Source organism: Pollachius pollachius, assembly GCF_949987615.1.
Source record: "Pollachius pollachius genome assembly, chromosome: 7".
NCBI classification, from domain to species: domain Eukaryota; kingdom Metazoa; phylum Chordata; class Actinopteri; order Gadiformes; family Gadidae; genus Pollachius; species Pollachius pollachius.
Genome location: NC_136940.1, coordinates 24,756,107 through 24,773,135, shown reverse-complemented (window position 1 = coordinate 24,773,135; position 17,029 = coordinate 24,756,107). Strand labels below are relative to the sequence as shown.

The 17,029-nt window shown below is 47.5% G+C and overlaps 2 protein-coding genes across 3 annotated transcripts in view; both read left to right on the top strand.

Annotated features, from left to right (window-relative positions):
• The window catches only part of ell (elongation factor RNA polymerase II), a gene marked incomplete at its 5' end in the record, with an annotated part of 30,069 nt that extends 24,589 nt beyond the window's left edge, over positions 1 to 5,480 (top strand). For both annotated transcript variants that reach the window (XM_079740591.1, XM_079740590.1), the window contains 5 exons: positions 1,147 to 1,816; positions 2,350 to 2,416; positions 2,649 to 2,820; positions 3,198 to 3,242; positions 3,356 to 5,480. In XM_079740591.1, coding sequence (XP_079596717.1) covers positions 1,147 to 1,816; positions 2,350 to 2,416; positions 2,649 to 2,820; positions 3,198 to 3,242; positions 3,356 to 3,472 — 1,071 coding nt within the window. In that variant the 3' untranslated portion in view covers positions 3,473 to 5,480. The remainder of the gene's footprint in view (positions 1 to 1,146; positions 1,817 to 2,349; positions 2,417 to 2,648; positions 2,821 to 3,197; positions 3,243 to 3,355) is intronic.
• Positions 5,481 to 7,536: 2,056 nt separating this feature from the next.
• dot1l (DOT1-like histone H3K79 methyltransferase) overlaps positions 7,537 to 17,029 on the top strand; it is a 29,585-nt gene continuing 20,092 nt past the window's right edge. Inside the window, exons 1-11 of the mRNA XM_079739793.1 lie at positions 7,537 to 7,877; positions 13,185 to 13,228; positions 13,368 to 13,442; positions 13,923 to 13,986; positions 14,238 to 14,463; positions 14,862 to 14,956; positions 15,217 to 15,279; positions 15,404 to 15,459; positions 15,584 to 15,663; positions 15,985 to 16,053; positions 16,148 to 16,254. Of these exons, the coding sequence (XP_079595919.1) occupies positions 7,797 to 7,877; positions 13,185 to 13,228; positions 13,368 to 13,442; positions 13,923 to 13,986; positions 14,238 to 14,463; positions 14,862 to 14,956; positions 15,217 to 15,279; positions 15,404 to 15,459; positions 15,584 to 15,663; positions 15,985 to 16,053; positions 16,148 to 16,254 (960 nt within the window). The 5' untranslated portion in view covers positions 7,537 to 7,796. The remainder of the gene's footprint in view (positions 7,878 to 13,184; positions 13,229 to 13,367; positions 13,443 to 13,922; positions 13,987 to 14,237; positions 14,464 to 14,861; positions 14,957 to 15,216; positions 15,280 to 15,403; positions 15,460 to 15,583; positions 15,664 to 15,984; positions 16,054 to 16,147; positions 16,255 to 17,029) is intronic.

Here is a 17,029-nt window from a genome sequence, read left to right as displayed (position 1 = left end):
CGTGGGTGTATAACCGGTCTTGTCGGTGAACTGGTGTCCAGGGGGTACTGCCAAAAGGAAGCACGGTTAAGGAGAGCTGTGCTGTCGTTGGTCCATGCTGTTATTTCAGGGCTGTAAGTCTTCCTGTTGCGACAGCCAACCGCACACAGTGATTAGGTTAGCCACTCCCAAAGCGGTCAGCCCACAGGCCGAATCCCTCTTATTGTGTGTGGAAGACATCACTCCCACGCAGCCCAGAATAGAGGCTGCTCTGAATCGGTCCTCGGTTTGTTAGTTTTTTCACCTTTTCCCCCTTTCTTTTCTTCACCATTTTGCTGCAGTAAAATACTTTATGGAAAGATTTAGCGAGTTTCCTGAACGTACTTTCACCCACGTTTTGAAATTTGCATCATGAACCGCGCTGGTTTACAGTTTGGGTCCGGGTAACACATTTGTTACGGGTTGTTTGTCAATTAGTGGCATTGCAGGGAAATTACGATACTTTCACGTATTATACAGTATACACCACTATATTGTAGTCTAAATGTTCACAAAATAATTTAACGTTGTAACTTGAATTGAGCTCCTTCTCTGACTTTGTGGTCCGATCCATCCAGGTCTCTATACTACTCTTGATGATGTGGAGAAGTTTAATTTACTTTCCACCCTAAATAGTGATGTATCTCTATATAGATATTTATCTATATAGATATACTGTATATCTATAGATAAATATTTATCTATAGAAAGATCTATAGATATTTATCTATATAGTTATACTGTATATCTATAAATAGATCTATATTTATATATATCGAGACATAGGTATATTTAACAATTATTCGTCGAAGGCGAAGTGAATAGTGGGGAATAGGGCTATTGAAGGAGCCTGAGGAGATTAATTGTTTTAGTATATACTACACGTGAACACTCCAGAAATAAACAAGATAACACTTTTTGCCGGGATTTATTGATTGAGATCTCAATCATGGGATATTGCCCAATATCCCGAGATAGCGAACCAATCAAATTGCGCCATCTTATGAGGTTTACGTGTAGCATACACTAAAGATCTAAATATCTTTATCGAGACGTACAGTAGGTATAGATAAATATCTATCGCTATATATCTATATCACTACTAAATATCAATGTCCTTGTTGACAGAAACGGCCCGCTGGCGAGTTCATCGACCCTCTGGCCAACAAGAAGCCTCGGATATCTCACCTGGCCAGCAAGCCGGCCGCCGGCCCGCTCAACGGCAAGCTCACCTCATCCAACGGCAAGGAGGCGAGCGGGGGCAGAGACGGGGGCGGGGGCCACACGACGGCGGCGGCACCAACCGCGGCGCCCGCGACGGCGGCGCCGGCGGTCGTCCCGGACGTCGTCACGACGACGAGCAGCTCCCAGCAGCTCCCCCTGCTAGACATTCCGCGCCCCTTCGACCCGCTGTCCGACGTCAGCAACGACTCGAGCCACAACGGCCGGGACTGCGAGAGCCAGGAGGCGGCGCTGTCGGAGCGGCTCGGCCAGCAGCCCTCCCCCTTCTCGGCCGCCGCCTCTCTCGCCGTGCCCGGCCTGGGGGCCGCGTCCCCGGGCCACACGGGCCTCGCCGCGCCCCGGGACAAGAGTCCGTCCCTGCACAGCAAGTCCAAGAAGAAGTCGAAAAAACACAAGGACAAGGACAAGAGCAAGGAGCGGGAGCAGGAGAAGGAGAGGAGGGCGGCGGCGGCGGCGGCGGCGGCGGCGGCACGAGGGGCGGAGCCCAAGCGGAGCTGTGACCACATCAGCTTCAGTCCAGAGAACACCAAGAGCAGTATTCCACACAGAAGCACAGGTACGAGGGGGACACACCGTTAGGGCTTACTTATGGTTCCACGGTAACGCAACGAAATGACCACGCGCTCGCTTCGACGTAGTCGTGGACCTGTTTCGGTTCTGCGTCGGGTCGACGTCTGCGGTCCAATCACAAATTGCTGCTGTGTCGTAGGAATTTTTGGGAGGCGCACGCCCGGCCCTTGCGCTGGACGCAAGGAGGGTCCGCAAGGACGGGATGGGGCCGTAAACCCCCTTGCGTTGCACCTTGCACTTGTTAAGGTTGCTAGTTCAGGTGTCGAGGTTTCCCTGAGCAAGACGCCTCACCCTGACTGCTCCTGACGAGCTGGCTGTCGCCTGGCGTGGTTGACCCGGCCCGTGTGTGAATGTGTGCATGAATGGGTGAATGTCAGGCGATATTTGAAAGCGCTTTTGGATAAAAGCGCTGTATAAATGCAGTCCATTACACCTTGTCGCTGAAACCTGTGCGGCCATTCCTCGGGTGGTCCTGATTTCTGTCCGAGTTTGACCGGCGGGTTTGTTTGTTTCTTCCAGATATCAATGGAATGTTCAACAATAGCAGTATTCCCTCGTCCTCATCTGAGATGGCAGATTATATAACGTAAGTTCGTCAAGGCCTGTCATGTCACTGCCCCCATACTGGCCCACTTCCCTGCTCACATCACATGTATGATATATATATTATGTAACGATAGATGACCATTGATTACCTTCTTTAGGAATCTATTGGAGGATTCAATCTTATTTGGGTGAACAACATCTCAACACGTAGGGGCGAGTGTTATTCTCACGGTCTCCTCCCCCCCCCCCCACCACTGAACCCCCCCTGACAGGAAGTACCTGGTGATTGGCTCCCCGGAGCAGCGACAGACGTATAAGACAGACTTCAACGCGGAGTACAGCGAGTACCGGGGCCTGCACGCGCGGATAGAGGGCGTCACCCGGCAGTTCTCCGTCCTGGACACTGAGCTCAAGCAGCTCCCCCAAGGCACAGACAAGTACAAGGTGAGGCCCTCCCTTCCCGCGCCGCGCGGCCATATTGGAAAGGGCAGCCGTCCCCAACGCCGGTCATGATGGGGTTGTGATACTTTTAGAAAGTCTCATTGGGATCTTGATCTGTTTTGCCAGAGAGTGTTGAAATAATCACATCACAAACAGAACAATTTTAGAGCCATGGATACACGTATTAATTAATATTGCACGGATGTAATGGGTGTGTATTTATAGTGTTTCTGACGAAAGGGTAGGTGTTGATTTGGGTCTGAAGGTGAACGTGGGGACTGATTGTTATTCATAAAGCAGACAGGACAGATGGAAGCTTGAAATGTTAATCAAGATCTAACCACATGATCATTCAATGGTTAATGTCTTCTCTTCAACAGACAATCCACGATCAGATACTTCAAGAGTATCGCAAAATAAAAAAGGTACGTACTTCCAGTGTTTTTCCAGTACTTACTTTGGTGTCATGAATCATTTCACATGTATAAGTAGACCGTTTCTGACGCTTCAAAAACCTTTTCTTTCCTTTCTCTTCCAGACTAACCCAAACTATAGCCAAGAGAAGAATCGCTGTGAATACCTACACAACAAACTGGCACACATAAAGAAACTTATAGCCGAGTACGATCAACTGCACCCTCAAAACTGGCACTAGTTAGGCATTGCTTCCGTATTCTCAGTCAGAGGAAGGAAAACTCTGGATTGCTTTTGCTCTAAAACAAATTGAAAAAAAAAAAAAACGAAATAAAAACCGATGAAAGATGCCATGAAGGGTGACTCCCCTTCATTGGGGCCAAAAGCACTAGTGATGAAAAAGCAGATTCTATTTTTTTCTTTCTCTCTCCCTCCTTCCTCCCTTTTTATTTTTCCAGAGACGGGACGTTGGCTGTTGTCGGCCGCCGGCCGTCTGTCACTACACTGCTTCACAGAAATGACCCAGTGTGGCCTCTTATTTTTATTTGGTTTCTCTTCTCCCGAGCTCTCCTTATCGTGCACAGAGGCGCTTTCAGAGAGTAGACTGGGAATGGTCCACAGTGACTCTAGGGAGATCTCCCAGTAGTCTCCCAGTGGTTGGGTCTCTAATTCGGGGGTGTTTTGGTGGGGGAGGAGACAAAGTCTGCAGAATGCCAAATACTATGCTTTGAGAAGAGAAATACAAGAAGAATGAAACGGATGATATCAGTTTTCCCGCTTATACTGAAATGGACGGTGGTGAAGCTGAAATTATTTTTTGTATTTATTTTTTGACATGGGGTTAAGAGTCTGTTAGGATTTTACTGTACACTCCTCTCCATATCAGTGCTAAAAGCAGTATCTCTTGTTTTTTTGTCTTCAGATCTTGAAAGTCAGCCAGTATTTATTCAAAAGAGGCCTTGGCCATACAGTTATCAATCTTGCTCACTTTTCCTTTTTATAAAGAGGTACCGATAGACCTATTGATTTAACTGAAGAGAATTCTACTCGATGTACAAAGTCAGGCACAGGTTTCTGCTCGACTTTTCTTAAATTATGTGCAGATGTCTTAACAAGGGGAGCATGTGTAAAAGTTTGGCTTTGAGAAGCTGTGAAGTACTGCCCCCCCCCCCCCCCCCCCCCCCCCTCCCCTTATGACTAGCTGCAATGCTTGTCCATCAAATGGTCTTGGATATTCTTTCTTTTCTTTTTTGCTTCCCTCTTTTGGTCGCTAAGTCGTTGTGGCATTCGGTATTTAACACAGGATCACTTTAGAGTCAGGAGTGGATGACTGTAGTGATCCAGTAATTCCAAACAGTCTGACCAGGAGCTCACGGCCACGACAAAAACATGCCCAAAGCGATCCTCTAATTGTAAGTTAATGCAGAACTAAAGAGCTTTTCGACGTCTGCAACTGGGGAAAGAAAAATGTTGTGGTTTCAAAGCAGAGATTCAAAATGTCATTCTAGGTTCCCACCATCACGAGTCGGATGTATAAGATGCTGTTTACCGTGTGTACTTAAAGATCCCGTTCTCCCCATTCTAATCACTAAAACGACTGTTAACTTGAAGCCATCCTGCGTCCTCCTGGATGAGACCCGTACACTAGCCGTCTCTGCCTGCCTGGCTACCTGGGACCGAGCCCCTTACTAACGGCCTCAGGGGAAACGCGTATCGGATCAATATTGCCTTTCTGAACACGATAGTCACCAGAATGACGTGAAACCTTCTGATTCCGGATCAGTGGTCCTGTTTGAGAAACACTGTGACAGAATATCCTGTTTTCAAATCGAATTGGAATCTTTTTAACAGCTGTCACAAAAACGTCTATGAATAAACGATGAACCCGAGACTTAGTTTTTGTCATCAGACGCGTTTATTAACTCGACCCTTTATGTCAATATGACAAATCAGCACTTTTCCTGCTAATATTGCTGTTACCTGGTTGTTTTTTGTCCATACATTAACTCTGTCCATGAGTGCATGCTTTATGAATGTGTTACAATGCCCAGTATTCATATCTTCACTTGAAACAACTGCCCAAGTGCAATGTTAAATCAACTAAAGGCCTATTCCGACTGACTCCGTATGTCTGACCAGCATGTATACCAAAGTGCTTACCAAGCTGGATTCAACTATAACGTTCTATCAAGACACTGGAAAAGGAATCCAATCCATTTCACAGTATTTATTTCCACTGTTCATGTACAAATTAGATTTTTTTCTTTCTTTTTTTCGGGGGGGGGGGGGGGGGGGGGGGTTCTTAATCCATTATTTTGATCTCAAATGTTGGGTGGGGCGGTAGTCCTTCGTATTTCGAATGAGGTCTGTATTGTGGGGTTCAGATATTTCAATCTAGATTGACCACCTTTTTAAACTAAGCTTAACACTAAGGCCAATAGTCTAAGCTCTACCCCAACGATGCCGAGTAGTGCTGGGTTCACACTGGAACGAGAGCGGTGCATGGAGGTTAGGAGTGGCGATGTCTGTGTAAACAGAAACTACAATCAGCCCCAGTATTGCAACCCTTCAAAAGGGCCTGTTTTTTTTTTTTTTCATTTCTTTCCTACGGCTGTTTATTGTTTCGTCGACTTCAATACCTTTTCTGATGCAATCGCTGTACTATGTCTGTTATGGTCAAAATGTATTTTGAATCAACTTTTCATCAGTCGATGGTAAACATTGTGCACCGATACAGAGCAATTGGTTTGACGATAATGAAATACCAGCACAGTAATACCATTGTATGAGTTGATTGTGCCAAATGACCGGTTGGTTAGGTTTTTTTTTCTTTGATTCTATACATGCTGCTGTATACGCAAAGAGGGCTTTGGAGAGAAGTCGTCTGATATGTTGGCGCTACAACCCAAAGCACGCTTTTGGAACCATAAGGGACTGGGACTGAAATTAATCTTTATTTCAATAAAAATTCTTTAAAATCCTCCTTTGTGAAATTCTAAAGCGGTTGTGGCTTGTCTTATTGTTCAGAGTTCCGATTACTGCTGTAATTGTTCTATTATGGCTGAAATTATTTGAACGATTTTTATTCAATTCTACTGCCCAATATTGTTGAATAAAGTTATGCAAACAATGTGGTTCAATAAGTTTTATGTAACGGTTACTACTTGCTTATTCTATCCTATCAAAAAATGTCAAATATGTAACGTGTGCCTGTTGCCCTGGATGTGTGTCACGCAAGTGCGCATATTTCCAATACTGTATAATACAAGGGCTGTATTTCGATAAGCGGCCTGTAGATGTCGCTGTTTGCCTGACTATAGTGCTCCTTACTCTCATCCAAGCGCACTTTTTTTCCAGAGATGTTTATAAGGAAAAACCTAACTTGGCTGCAGGGTCTTTTTGCTAAACTTTTACTCCTAAAAGCTAGGTTACTCTATAGAATACACAATAAGCAAACTAATAAAGTAATGCTTGAGTATGTACACTATGTGGAAATTAAATCTAGGATATACCATGGTTAATATTGAAACAATGCCTTTTCTTTAAACCAGAGGAATATGTATATGAATATATTTTAGTTGCTTGCAAAGCCGCCGTAATGTGATCCAGAAAGTCTTTGGCCCGGCAGCGTGACAGAAGATGGCCCAACGGGGTGATGGAGCAGAGAGGCTTGCAGCAACAACACAATGATAAAAAAAAAAAAAGGTCCCAGAAATCCTCCACACGATGACTCTCTTCCAGCTGGCTCGGGGGAGCCTGTAGCCTTGGCGACCACCCCAATACTGGCCTCAGCTGTGCTCAGTACTGGAGTGATGTCAGTGGGTTCACTGTGGCGATCTACCATCTCCTCTCTCCCTTTTGGCCCTCCCCTTCAACTTACACACTCTCCTTCTGGATCCTCCTATGGCGGAGATCGATGGTTCTGGGACATTTCACAGAGCTGAAAAAGGCAATCAAAAATAAGCATACATATATGTCTTTGTTTAAGTTTGCCTGTAGGTTCTAGAAACATGTTGGAGAATTATGTAGGTAAACAATGCATTGATTGTTTACACATTAATTATTTATTTCATCACACACATCTCAAACAATTCAGTACAATCACAAAGACAAAAAATAAAACAACGATTCAGCTACAATACACATTGTATTACTTTCAAATACAAAAAGGACCTTTGAGCTGAACAAAACCATCTCTCAGCCAAGTACTTTAACGTTTGTTTGGTCTTATCTGAGTTCCCCAGTGACGTATGAGCGCCCCCTCAGGCCCCGCCCCCTCGCCATATTATTCATGCCGGGCAAGATGGCGGCGATACGGCCGAGGTATTATTGCCAGTGGATATGAACAGGCATTTTGATCATAGTATAAAACGGAATAAGAGATATTCATGGTTACGAATAGAACAGTATAGCATTGCTGTGACGCCGGCGTCTATACTAGTTTGGATTTCTGCTTTTCTAGGTGTTTTTTAACCAGAATGTTCACGTTGTAGCTCGCTCCGACCGAGCAGCTAGCTCACCGAGGCTAGTCCGGCAGCTAGCTACCATCACAGAGAAAGCGGAGAATGGGAGAAAAGCTGGAACTCAAACTCAAGTCGCCGGTCGGAGCCGAAGCCGCTGGCTACCCTTGGCCTTTACCAGTATACGTGAGTATACAAATGGTCACATAAGAAGGATTATTCTTTATTTGGGCTTTGCCGTCTCTTTTGTTAGCTAGCCCTTGCTCCTAGCCGTGGCTAGCCCCAGACCTACATGCTTGAAGTCAACCAGTTCATGCTGGAAGTCCACCAGTTCATGAGGGCTGAGGCGGTGACAGGCAGACAGACGGGGCATCCAAGGTGACATGGCGCGGCGACAATGATCGATCCAGACGTGTGTTCGGCTGTACATGCTCTTTTACCCGGGCTCTGTGTCTTATTTCGATGCTATTAAGAGGCTTTGTGAAGCTCAATGTAAACACACGACCCTTTGGTCACTTGGATGTGTGATGTTTGTATAAGGAAGTCGGGATAGAGACGGAGCGGTGCGCTGTTGCCCACTACGTGGGGTCATTTGTGGTAACGATTCACGACTGTTGATCATGACTTGCCAGAGTGGACCGAATCGAGCTAGGGTTCTGTGTTATGAAGCGTTATAACCATCGGTCTGTCAGGGATCGCTGGATACACGACTCACACTTCAAGCTCCCGAATAGACCTTTCACGTTGCTTTGCATTTTTTTCCCAATTGACAACTTTATCCCTGTGACCAGTAAAGAAACGTATTCAAAACAAATTGGAGAGAGCCACTGTAACATGAATGCAAACAATTGGGCATGTACATTACATACGTTACATACGTTAAAGGGGCAATGAAAGATAAACTGAAAACGGCTGCTTTACATCTCTTCTGAAGAGCATTCAGTATGATGCAATCACCCACTATAGCTTTTAACGTGGCTTATTGATTTCCTCCTAGTCATCTTTGCTTCCTATAAGCCAGCAAATCAGCAAAACAGTCTTTTCAGCATCTTACAGGGACACAAGTACACACAACACACACGTCAGAAATAGGCTTTATTGGTTTAACTGATACAAATTTCAAGGAATCTGAAGCAACTGTGGTGTTCAGCAACACAGCCTGTAACGTCCATCTCTCGTGTCTTCAAATGGAAAGCATGCCCAGAGTAGACTTTATGTCCTCTCTCTGTCCTCCATGTGTTCAACCATTCATATGGATATTGGAATGGGGCCATATAGGAAGAGCACATTGCATTATAGTACATTGCATTGCTGCATATATTTAACGTCCGCACAGTGTGTGTGTGTGTGTGTGTGTGTGTGTGTTGTGTGTCTCTGTGGCTTTCGGTCATGAATTGTATTATTTACTGCCCGTTTTCAGTGCTCTCCCACTGTTAAGACGCACACTAGCTGATTCCACTTGGTGTAGATTCCATTATTCTCCACTCCTACAGAGCCAACAGATTGGGTATCTCCTCGCCCACAGTGTGCACTCTAACTGTGCTCTGTCCTGTCTCACATGGTGCTGTAGCGAGCTCCCAACCGAGCAGCCAAGCAACGTTATTCACATGTGCTACTCACCTCTTTACTGAATCGTGCACTTCTCCCTCCCTGCACTGTGCGTCCTCCCCCTTCGGTGCATTTGAAATATGCCCAAATGCTTCCACACGAGGCACCCTCTCCCCTTGTGTCGTGGTTTGTACTAAGCGTTGTCTGGGTGTGGGTAATTGCGATGGCATGTGGGTCCTAAACAGATTCGTCCTAAAGAACTCCTTGGATCCGGTGTGGAATGTGTGACGCTTACCTGCCGTGTCTCGGACCCCTGTCATTTACAGCACTGTAAATACAGTAGTTTACACTACTGTAGTTTACACTACTGTATTTAACCTGCGTAGATACAGCAGTTTACACTACTGTAGTTTACACTACTGTATTTAACCTGCGTAGATACAGCGGAGGCGCGGGAGCATTCGTTTGGTCCAGCTCAACATCATTAGGAGCAGGTTGAGACCAGGTTTGAACAGTGTGTAGTAGATGTCTGCAGCAGTGTAGTATAGTTATTATACACAAATTTGTACTTTTTTATTTTACTTCTTTCGGTCCCCTTGCACTGTATTATCAGATATACACGAGTCAAACAGAAGCTCAACAGGCACCATTACGTTAACATTTAGGGCATTAACAAACCCTTATCCAAAGCGTCTTACTATAAGTAAATTTGTCAGAAGAAAGAGAAACTCTGTCTGCTGTCGGTACAGTAAGGATGTTCATAGAAACATGTGCCAAGCACTAATGATTGTTAGGTTAACCCAGTCCCTGTACACATCAAAGATAGCTATTTTTAAGTCTCATGATGTTCAAAATACAATAAGGGCTTAAGGGGGGGGGGGGCTTCTGTGATCTGCGCTTGTAATTCTCTCTCGTCTTACTGCTAGTCATTGGTTCTGTCGCCAGAGTGAGCATAGTAGTAGTAGTAGTATTAGTAATACCAGTGGCATTCACTTCTTAGAGGGCTCATTCTTTAGATGTTTATCTTCCTCTCACCTCAGCGTCGTGCTCTGTCTCTCTCCTCCAGTTCCCTCTCCTGGATCCCTCTCGTGATCTGGGTCTCTCTGGCTCGTGCTCAGGCTGCGTCTGTGTCTTCAGACAGGGTTTATTTTTAGCCACAGCCCGGTGCAGGTGTTGCTGTGTGACTCCAGTCCTTTGTGTGAAAAGCAGCAACCTTTCTCCCAGCCACACTTGACGCAGCGCGGCTGGGAGAAAGGTTGCTGCTTTTCACACTCGGCGTTGATACAGACCAACATCCCATCCAGCCTCCCTTCAAGGCGGGGTTGTATGTGAATGTTTACATGGACTAACTCGTAATATCATAGGGAAATTGGGATTGTGATTGTAACTCGCCGAGCGCCATATGAACCGCTACAACCCAATCACTGCGAGTGTCTGTTCAGTGTAAACAGGGCTACGTCGGAAACCTCTGTAGCCAAAGATCTCATGATCCACAGAAGCCTGCTCGACAGCTTGTCTCGTGTTGACAGTAGGGAGCCGTGGCTCGTGTGCACATGGAGACGCTGGGGCGGGAGTTAGTGTTGTAGTAGCGGGCTGCAGCATTGCGCGGGAAAACAGGTTTGTAGGCTGGGAGCCGTTGGCTGAAGGGAGCATGCCAGGCCGCAGAACACTGTGGCTGCTGTACTCCCTGTTGGGCTCTCTCTCCTTCCCTCTTTGGCTCTCTCTCTCTCTCTGCCCTTTGCTTTCCCAACTGTGTGTGTGTGTGTGTGTGTGTGTGTGTGTGTGTGTGTGTGTGTGGCCTGAGTTGTTGTAGCAGTAGCGGGGAATATGTCACAGGAAGCCTGGTTGTCGCGGCGGCGAGCTGTTGGCTGACGGCCGTGTCCGACCACATGACACTTGCTGGGCTGCTGCAGAATTTCCATGTCTCCCGCCCCGATCTCTCCTAATCGCTTCCTTCTCTGTTCCACTCCCTGTTTTCTCCGCCTGTCTCTTCTCCCTCTGCTGTTGCCCCGCTTCACCGTCGCAACATCTGCACTTTCCCTCTGTCCCCCTGTTGTTCACCTCTCCCAGCCCAATCATCTACTTTCCTTTTCCTTCTCTCTCTTCCATGCCTTCCATTCCTGGAGCGAGAGGCCATCGCTGGCAGTTTATCAGGAGCAGGGAGAGTGAAAAGTGGGTCAGTGGGTCGAGTCAGGCAACCGCCTCAGACTGGCTCTGGGCGGAGACTGGTGTCCTATTACCGCCAGGCAGCTGTTGCGACACGGCACGCTCCGGCTCAAAAACCTAAACTATATATAACTCCGCTGTTGTAGACAGAGGCCGCTAAAAATAAAACCCAAAGGTGTAGAGTGAGTGAGTGTGTTTGTGTGTCTTTCCCTTTAGAACGCATTCCCTCAGCATGCTCTCCCCAGGTACATTGCGGCAGGTCGTTCTGACTGAGGAGGGGGAAAGGGGGCCTGTGTTTGCTTTTTGTCAGCGCTGAGACAATGCAGCTTGTAACGACCCGGGCTCTCGCATTGCAACAGGCATTAACACTTCTTGGATGGTGACACGACGCCGGTGGTCTCTGGTGGTGTCGGGAGAGTGTAAATCGATCGGACGGGCAGGTAGAGGGAGTTGCAGTGGAGCGAGTTCGTTTTTAGGAATGACGAACCGGCATGAGCTCGTGCACCGACATGAGCCGTAGCCTGCGTGGGAAAGCCATCCGGCTGTTAGGCAACCTAAACAAACGGAACGGTCAACTTCATGGAGTACGTGTGGATGGGAAGAAGCCATTTTCACAAAATATACTTTACGTTGAACCGTGGTGACAAAAGATATGGCAAATCGTAGGTCAATCAGACCCACATGGGAGAGCTCAATACCGTGCAGTGCACGACTAGATACATGGAGTTCATTGCTTGCTGAACCGCCCAGGAAGTCCTATCTGCAGGGGGGCCTTATCTGCACTAGCCATGCTACAGGCTGTAAGACGTGCACAAGAAGAGGACACCATGGCTGCAGCATTTGGGATTAGTAATCTCTGAGGCTGACCTCAGGCCAGGGTTACCTCAGAGAACAGCTGGCTCAGTTTGATAGGTGTCAGCCGTCATGGCAAAATGTGAACCGATCGAAACCTGGAACAGAAATTAAACTTGCTCAACGCCAACGTTCACACCGTCTTATATTTAGGCCTGGTTGGTTTGTTTGGTTGTGAATTACAATGGCTTTTGTGTGTATTGCGGCAATCTGATGGATTTCTGTTGTGTTCTCCTCGGCGACACCTTGGCGCTCAGTGAGAAATCTCCCTTGTGATGCAAACTGTCGACACTGACACCCTGTTTGTAGCATTCATGTTATTGCAAATACAAGGGCTTTCATCAGCGGATCATTGGCTCATCGCCCTGGTGCAAGCTCATCCGGCAATAGATAGTGACTCAACAGAGTACATGAAAATCTTTGAGATCCCGCTTTTTTTGAATATTTTTAATCTAGTGAATAAAAGTTTTTTTTGAAACTGGAATCAATGTCTGTTTTCCAGTGTGCACTTCCACGTTAATGAATGACAATTAGGGGCAGCTCTCTTATCTCAAATCGAGTCAAGTAATCAATAATCCCCATCATGGTGGTCCACTTTGAACTTGACTGTGGTCCACATTGATTCTGTCAGACTTCCTCACTTACCCCAGCCCTCTCATCGTACTCTCGATTATGAGTCCCCTCTCTCGACCTCATGCTGTTAGTCAACCTTTGATTTTTTCCTACCCTCATTCACTCTGATACTCTCTGGCTCCAGTCCCTCTTTAGATGCTGGCTTCTTTTTCATTATTATTTCTATCATTCACATTGCTTTTACGTTCTTCCCTTGACATGATCTTCCTACGTGTCTCGTTAAACTAGAGAACATGAGAAAACCTGCTCCTTTTGTAACTCTCTCTCTCGGTCTCTCCCTCTCGGTCTCTCTAGGATAAACACCATGACGCCGCCCATGAAATCATCGAGACCATCCGGTACGTAGTCCCGCTTTACATCCCATCCGCTCGGGCGATTGTAACCCCTGGTAACATGAACGCCCATACTGCGGTAACGCTGTCCCGATGTCTAATCTGATCTCTAATCTCTAACGTTGTGTTTTGGCCTCATTCCTAGATGGGTGTGTGAGGAGATTCCAGACCTCAAACTGGCGATGGAAAACTATGTACTCATCGACTACGACACAAAGTGGTGAGCCGGGGTGTCGCACATCAAAGCACAGACGATTATAAGTGGCTGACCAACCTTGTGTTCGGTGTCACTCTTTACTTTCTTTTTATTATTGTGGTTTGTTCTCTAGTACCTCCTATACTTCCAGCAATGCCAGTTTTCAATGTCCTTATTGTCTGTTTATGATACTCCTATAATACTGCAGTCAGACCAAAAGAAAAGGCGTGGTATGAATCCATAGAAATGACCTGGTTCGTGCTGTTCTACCTAGTTTACCTGATGCCGAGTCACTCGCGCGAGAGATTTCATGCTCTAGCAAGAAAGTTTGCGGGTGGCGCGAGCATCCTCGCCACAGTAACGCCAGTAGAATATTCGCTTCCCTTTTGTTGTGAACATAATATTAGTGTGTTGCTTTTGTTTTGATCCAACCATTTAAAAGGGGTCTTCTTTGTACGCACACATCATAAACTACCTCCTGATCTTGTTTTTGTTGTCCCATAGCTTTGAGAGCATGCAGAGACTTTGCGATAAGTACAACAGAGCCATCGACGGCATTCACCAACTGGTAGGTCCACGTCACACACAGTTTATGTTTCTCCTCATCCCGGCAGCCGACTTCTGAACCCTCCTATGACATCAAGTTGGCCTAATAATTCTTGTTTGATTATTAATGGCGTGAAATCTACAGCTCGGGCTACAAGCGCAAACATCTGTTGACGTGTTCTTGTTGTTGGACCTGAATCCATCGACCTGGCCGTGTGTCATGAGCACTCTGCCTCCCACGGTGGCCTCACCGGTCTGCGCTCTGCCCCACAGTGGAAGGGGACGGCCAACATGAAGCTGAACAAGAGGCCCTCCAACGGGCTGCTGAGGCACATCCTGCAGCAGGTGTACAACCACTCGGTCACAGACCCCGAGAAGCTCAACAACTACGAGCCCTTCTCGCCCGAGGTGTACGGCGAGACCTCCTTCGACCTGGTGGCGCAGATCATCGGCGAGATGGAGATGATGGAGGACGACACCTTCGTGGACCTCGGCAGCGGTCAGTGCACTCCACCACGGGGGGAGGGGCGGGGGGGGGTTCTCTGGGGTTTGGCCATACATAACAGTCCCTCCACGGGCCACAGGGTTGTGACTGTGATCATTGTCCCCTGCCCCCCCCTAGCCAATGCACGGGCTGTGGTGGAACTTAGACTCTAATCAGCTTAAGTCATAAACTAGTTCCGTGGCCGTATGAAACCGACCCTCCCGCGTCAGTTTATTTGTTCTTAGCGTGTACTTGATGACATCGAATAAACCTGGCTGCCAGGCAACCGTCGACGAACGTCACTGGTGTAAAAGAGAACGGGCGACTGGGTCGGACTCCTTTTGTGTTCACCGTCGTGTGTGTGTCCCGAGTGAGCCGCCTGTAAACCTGTCTTCCGCTGTCGGCGTCCCCAGGCGTGGGCCAGGTGGTGCTGCAGGTGGCGGCGGCCACCAACTGTAAGCACTACTTCGGGGTGGAGAAGGCAGACATCCCCGCCACATACGCAGAGGTAAGGCCGTCAGTCCGGTGTGAATCGTAGTGGACCGCTGACACGGTCAGGTCTGTTTACACCATACCCTGATGTCTGATAAACCAATCGGACAGAGGCCTTTCCCACTGAAAAGGGTCTGAGATTGATTAACCTTAGCGCACGCACGCACGCACACACACACGAGAGGACTCAACAGTAGGGAACAAAGCTGTGAATGAGCGTGTGGATTAGGATCAGCTGGCCTGAATGGAGTCATTGATGGTGTCTGTTCCCTCTAGTCCATGGATAAAGAGTTCAAGAAGTGGATGAAGTGGTACGGGAAAAAGCACGGCGAATACACAGTGAGTCGCTGCTTTTCATCGCTACCCTGTAGCATCTCTTCATCATGTGTATTACAGTGCAGGCCATCCCATAGATCCTCTTGGGTTGCTTGTGAAGCTTAATGTCCTTTTTATTGTTTTTCAGCTTGAAAGGGGGGATTTTCTCTCTGAAGAATGGAAGGAAAGGATCGCCAACACCAGGTAGAGTACCGAAGCACCGTCGTACCAACCGGCCTGAAAACACTGGTATCGTATGATCCGCGCAAGCGAGTTCCTACTTGTTAGCTATACACTGACGTGGCTCTCTGTCTCTCTCTCCCTGCAGTGTTATATTCGTGAATAACTTTGCCTTCGGTCCGGAGGTTGACCACCAGCTGAAGGAGCGCTTTGCCAACATGAAGGAAGGTTGGTACCATGACGTCACCGTCTCGGTTGTGTCCAGCCGCTGTAAACATCACTTGTCTCTTCTGCTTGAGTTCATGGGAGGGAAGAGGTATCAAACATGGCAGAGTCCGAACTCCATGACCCTATAACCTTTTCATATCTGCCAATCGTTTGACCGGATACTTCGGAAGAGCTGCCATGTCGGTAGCAGGTCACTCAATCAACCCCCCCGCCTCATGACGGGCTCGGGCTCATAGAATTAATTGAATCAGTGTGTTTGGTTTGCAAATCTCTTTGTGTGTAAAATCTCCACAACAATGTTTTTTTCATTTGTCTTCTCAGGTGGAAAAATTGTATCCTCAAAACCGTTTGCACCTCTAAATTTTAGAATAAACAGTCGAAACTTGAGCGGTAAGTGTCTCTCTCTTGACGACGATGATTTAAAGAACAACCTTCGGTCGCACCCGGACCAGACTGTTTTAACGGACTACCTCTCCTCCTCCAGATATCGGCACAATAATGCGGGTCGTCGAGCTGTCACCTCTCCGGGGGTCGGTGTCCTGGACAGGGAAACCGGTCTCCTACTACCTGCACACCATAGACCGCACCATAGTGAGTAGTGCACCTGCACGCCATAGACCGCACCATAGGGGGTAGAACACCTGCACGCCATAGACCGCACCATAGTGAGTAGTGCACCTGCACGCCATAGACCGAACCATAGTGAGTAGTGCACCTGCACGCCATAGACCGAACCATAGTGAGTAGTGCACCTGCACGCCATAGACCGCACCATAGGGGGTAGAACACCTGCACGCCATAGACCGCACCATAGTGAGTAGTGCACCTGCACGCCATAGACCGAACCATAGTGAGTAGTGCACCTGCACGCCATAGACCGAACCATAGTGAGTAGTGCACCTGCACGCCATAGACCGCACCATAGGGGGTAGAACACCTGCACGCCATAGACCGCACCATAGTGAGTAGTGCACCTGCACGCCATAGACCGAACCATAGTGAGTAGTGCACCTGCACGCCATAGACCGCACCATAGTGAGTAGTGCACCTGCACGCCATAGACCGAACCATAGTGAGTAGTGCACCTGCACGCCATAGACCGCACCATAGTGAGTAACCTGGTTTATATTTAATACTACCCGTAGTGCACACAGAAAGCGTTCCTCTAGACGCTGTTGACCACAGCTTTCTAAAAGGCTTAGTTTTGGAGTGCACTCAGGAGCAACCAGCTGTACCATTTCCAGGCAGCCATTTGGCCACCCTAAGCAGCCAGAACTAGTCTGTTTCTGCCGCAGTTGTTCTCCCGATACAACAGTCGCATCTGATTCAAACACACCCATTGGGCCCGTAGCGAGGAATCAGGAAG